At 42.8% G+C, this 2,028-nt stretch overlaps 1 protein-coding gene across 3 annotated transcripts in view; it reads right to left on the minus strand.

Moving 5' to 3' along the window:
• KIT (KIT proto-oncogene, receptor tyrosine kinase) overlaps positions 1-2,028 on the minus strand; it is a 91,068-nt gene that overhangs the window by 16,027 nt on the left and 73,013 nt on the right. For all 3 annotated transcript variants that reach the window (XM_007456073.1, XM_007456075.1, XM_007456074.1), the window contains exon 8: positions 1,198-1,312. In XM_007456073.1, the coding sequence (XP_007456135.1) occupies positions 1,198-1,312 (115 nt within the window). The remainder of the gene's footprint in view (positions 1-1,197; positions 1,313-2,028) is intronic.

Below are 2,028 nucleotides of genomic sequence, written 5' to 3' on the forward strand. Positions count from 1 at the left end.
AAGCAGTAAAGTCTATGAGGATGAAGACAGGGCCAGCCGCCAAACACCAGACGTGAGGACCCTACGGCTTGAGGTACGATCATGCCGCTGGGCTGGACTCCAGGTGGTAAAGACTCAGATGACCCTATTTTAAATTATCCCCCCACATGCCTGGCAATTTTCTATTCCCTTACCTTGTTCTTTACTTTCCCCCTTAGCACTTAACACCTGCATATGGTAGTTATTTATTTCATCTTCTGCCCATCTCTGCCCATTAGAATATAAACTCACAAATGGGACTCAGGTGTTTTGTTCACTAGACCCATGTCTGGCCTAGAGGTGGAACTCCATAAATATCTGCTCAACAGATGTCTAAAACTACTGTGGTTGCTTCCCCTGTGGGCATACTTTCCAGGGGTCTTGAACCCCCTATTACTCCCCAAAGAAAACACTCCACTAAAACTCAGCTGAGAACAACAATCCTATGTAACCTCTTCCAACTTGGTGTTGATAAAAAAGGTCTATTCCGTGAAAAATGAAATTTCTGTTATTATCCTGACTATTTAAATGATCGTGACATTGCACTGGCCTGAGTGTAAAACAGCATTTGATGGATAAAAACAGCAATGCTGACCCCATTTTCATCTTCAGGTAATGTGAAAGGACAGTTTAAGGTTTAAGGGTGGATTGTGAGGGAGAGGAGGTACAATGCCAGATGTGCTCTGCTCAGGGCCTGGGCACCTCAATCAAGGAGAAAACCTTTTTAAAACACATAGCTCCCAAACGCCGCATGTATGGGGTAATTGTGCGATCATTACTTTTTGGTAACTTGGCAATTAACTTCCGAGGTAATTTTTTTTCATGATAACTACAGCCACATTTCCCACACATATTACCTCCTGTGTATAGATTGGAAATCTAATTACTCTGTCCTGGAAAATTGCTTTATCTACCTGCAGGGTGGAAATTGCATGATAAATCCAAGAAGATAACCACCAAAATAGAGAAGTCATTCAGTAATCATGTTTCAGCAAACAAAATTCATGTCTACCAAGAAAAATATAGCAATTATGTCCTTTAAAAAAGCCACATGGATAGAAAAAAAATTAATCAAAACAAAGTTTTGTTTTTTTAAAATCTGAAAACATATTTGAAATTCAAGTGAATTGCGGTCCTTTCCTTATGCATGTTAAGTAGTACCCAAAATAATCATCTCACCTCTGCTCGGTTCCTGGACAAAAATACCAATCAATGGTGGGCTCTGGGAATCCTGCTGCTACACACTGCAGCATGCCATTCATGAGCCTGTCACGAGTCAGGATTTCTGGCTTTGCTGCAGGGAGAGAGAAGTGGCCTTATGTCAGACTGCTGGAAAACCTCACCAAGGCTCACTCCACTCTTTCTGAATCCTCAAAAACTTTCTCGAGGCCGAAGGGGACCCCCAAGGAGCATGTTGTTCAAAGGGGAGAATCTGAACCAGTGCGTGGAAGGCACAGGGAAGGCAGATGTGAGGGTCTGACCAAGAAAGGCTTTCCCGGTTAGAGCTGCCCAGCCCCCGTGTGGACTGTCCATCCTACGGATGCCGGGGTCTCCGAGATCTCCCTGTCCCGGGGATGGCTGAGGTCGCAGGACCACCGCGCAGGGTTTCTGTTTCCAGTGAGGGGTAACCTGAAAGATGGCATCAAATCAGGATTCTAGGATTCCCAACTATCTTAAAGGTGGAAATCCTGTTTAAAGGTTTCCTGCCATCAGGATTTCAAATTATTGAAACTTTCACAGGAATTTTAAGTTATTGCAGGAGCTAGAATATTTCCCCTTTTTTTGGGCGGGGGTGTGGTGCAGATAAGGAGCTGAATCACCTTTTACAGAGAAGTCAAAACATAAGAGTAAAACCCAATACGGGCTTTTAACTCCAAACTTTTATTTCAAATACAAAACAGGAACAGAAAATGAGAAGAGGAAACCAGCTCAAGAGTTTTATTTATACATATGTCTAAACCTGAGTATAATCACTGAAAAAGTAAACTGTATCATCAGCAGGGATGCTCT

The sequence above is a fragment of the Lipotes vexillifer genome, unplaced genomic scaffold (assembly GCF_000442215.2).
Source record: "Lipotes vexillifer unplaced genomic scaffold, Lipotes_vexillifer_v1.1 scaffold42, whole genome shotgun sequence".
Taxonomy (NCBI): Eukaryota; Metazoa; Chordata; class Mammalia; order Artiodactyla; family Lipotidae; genus Lipotes; species Lipotes vexillifer.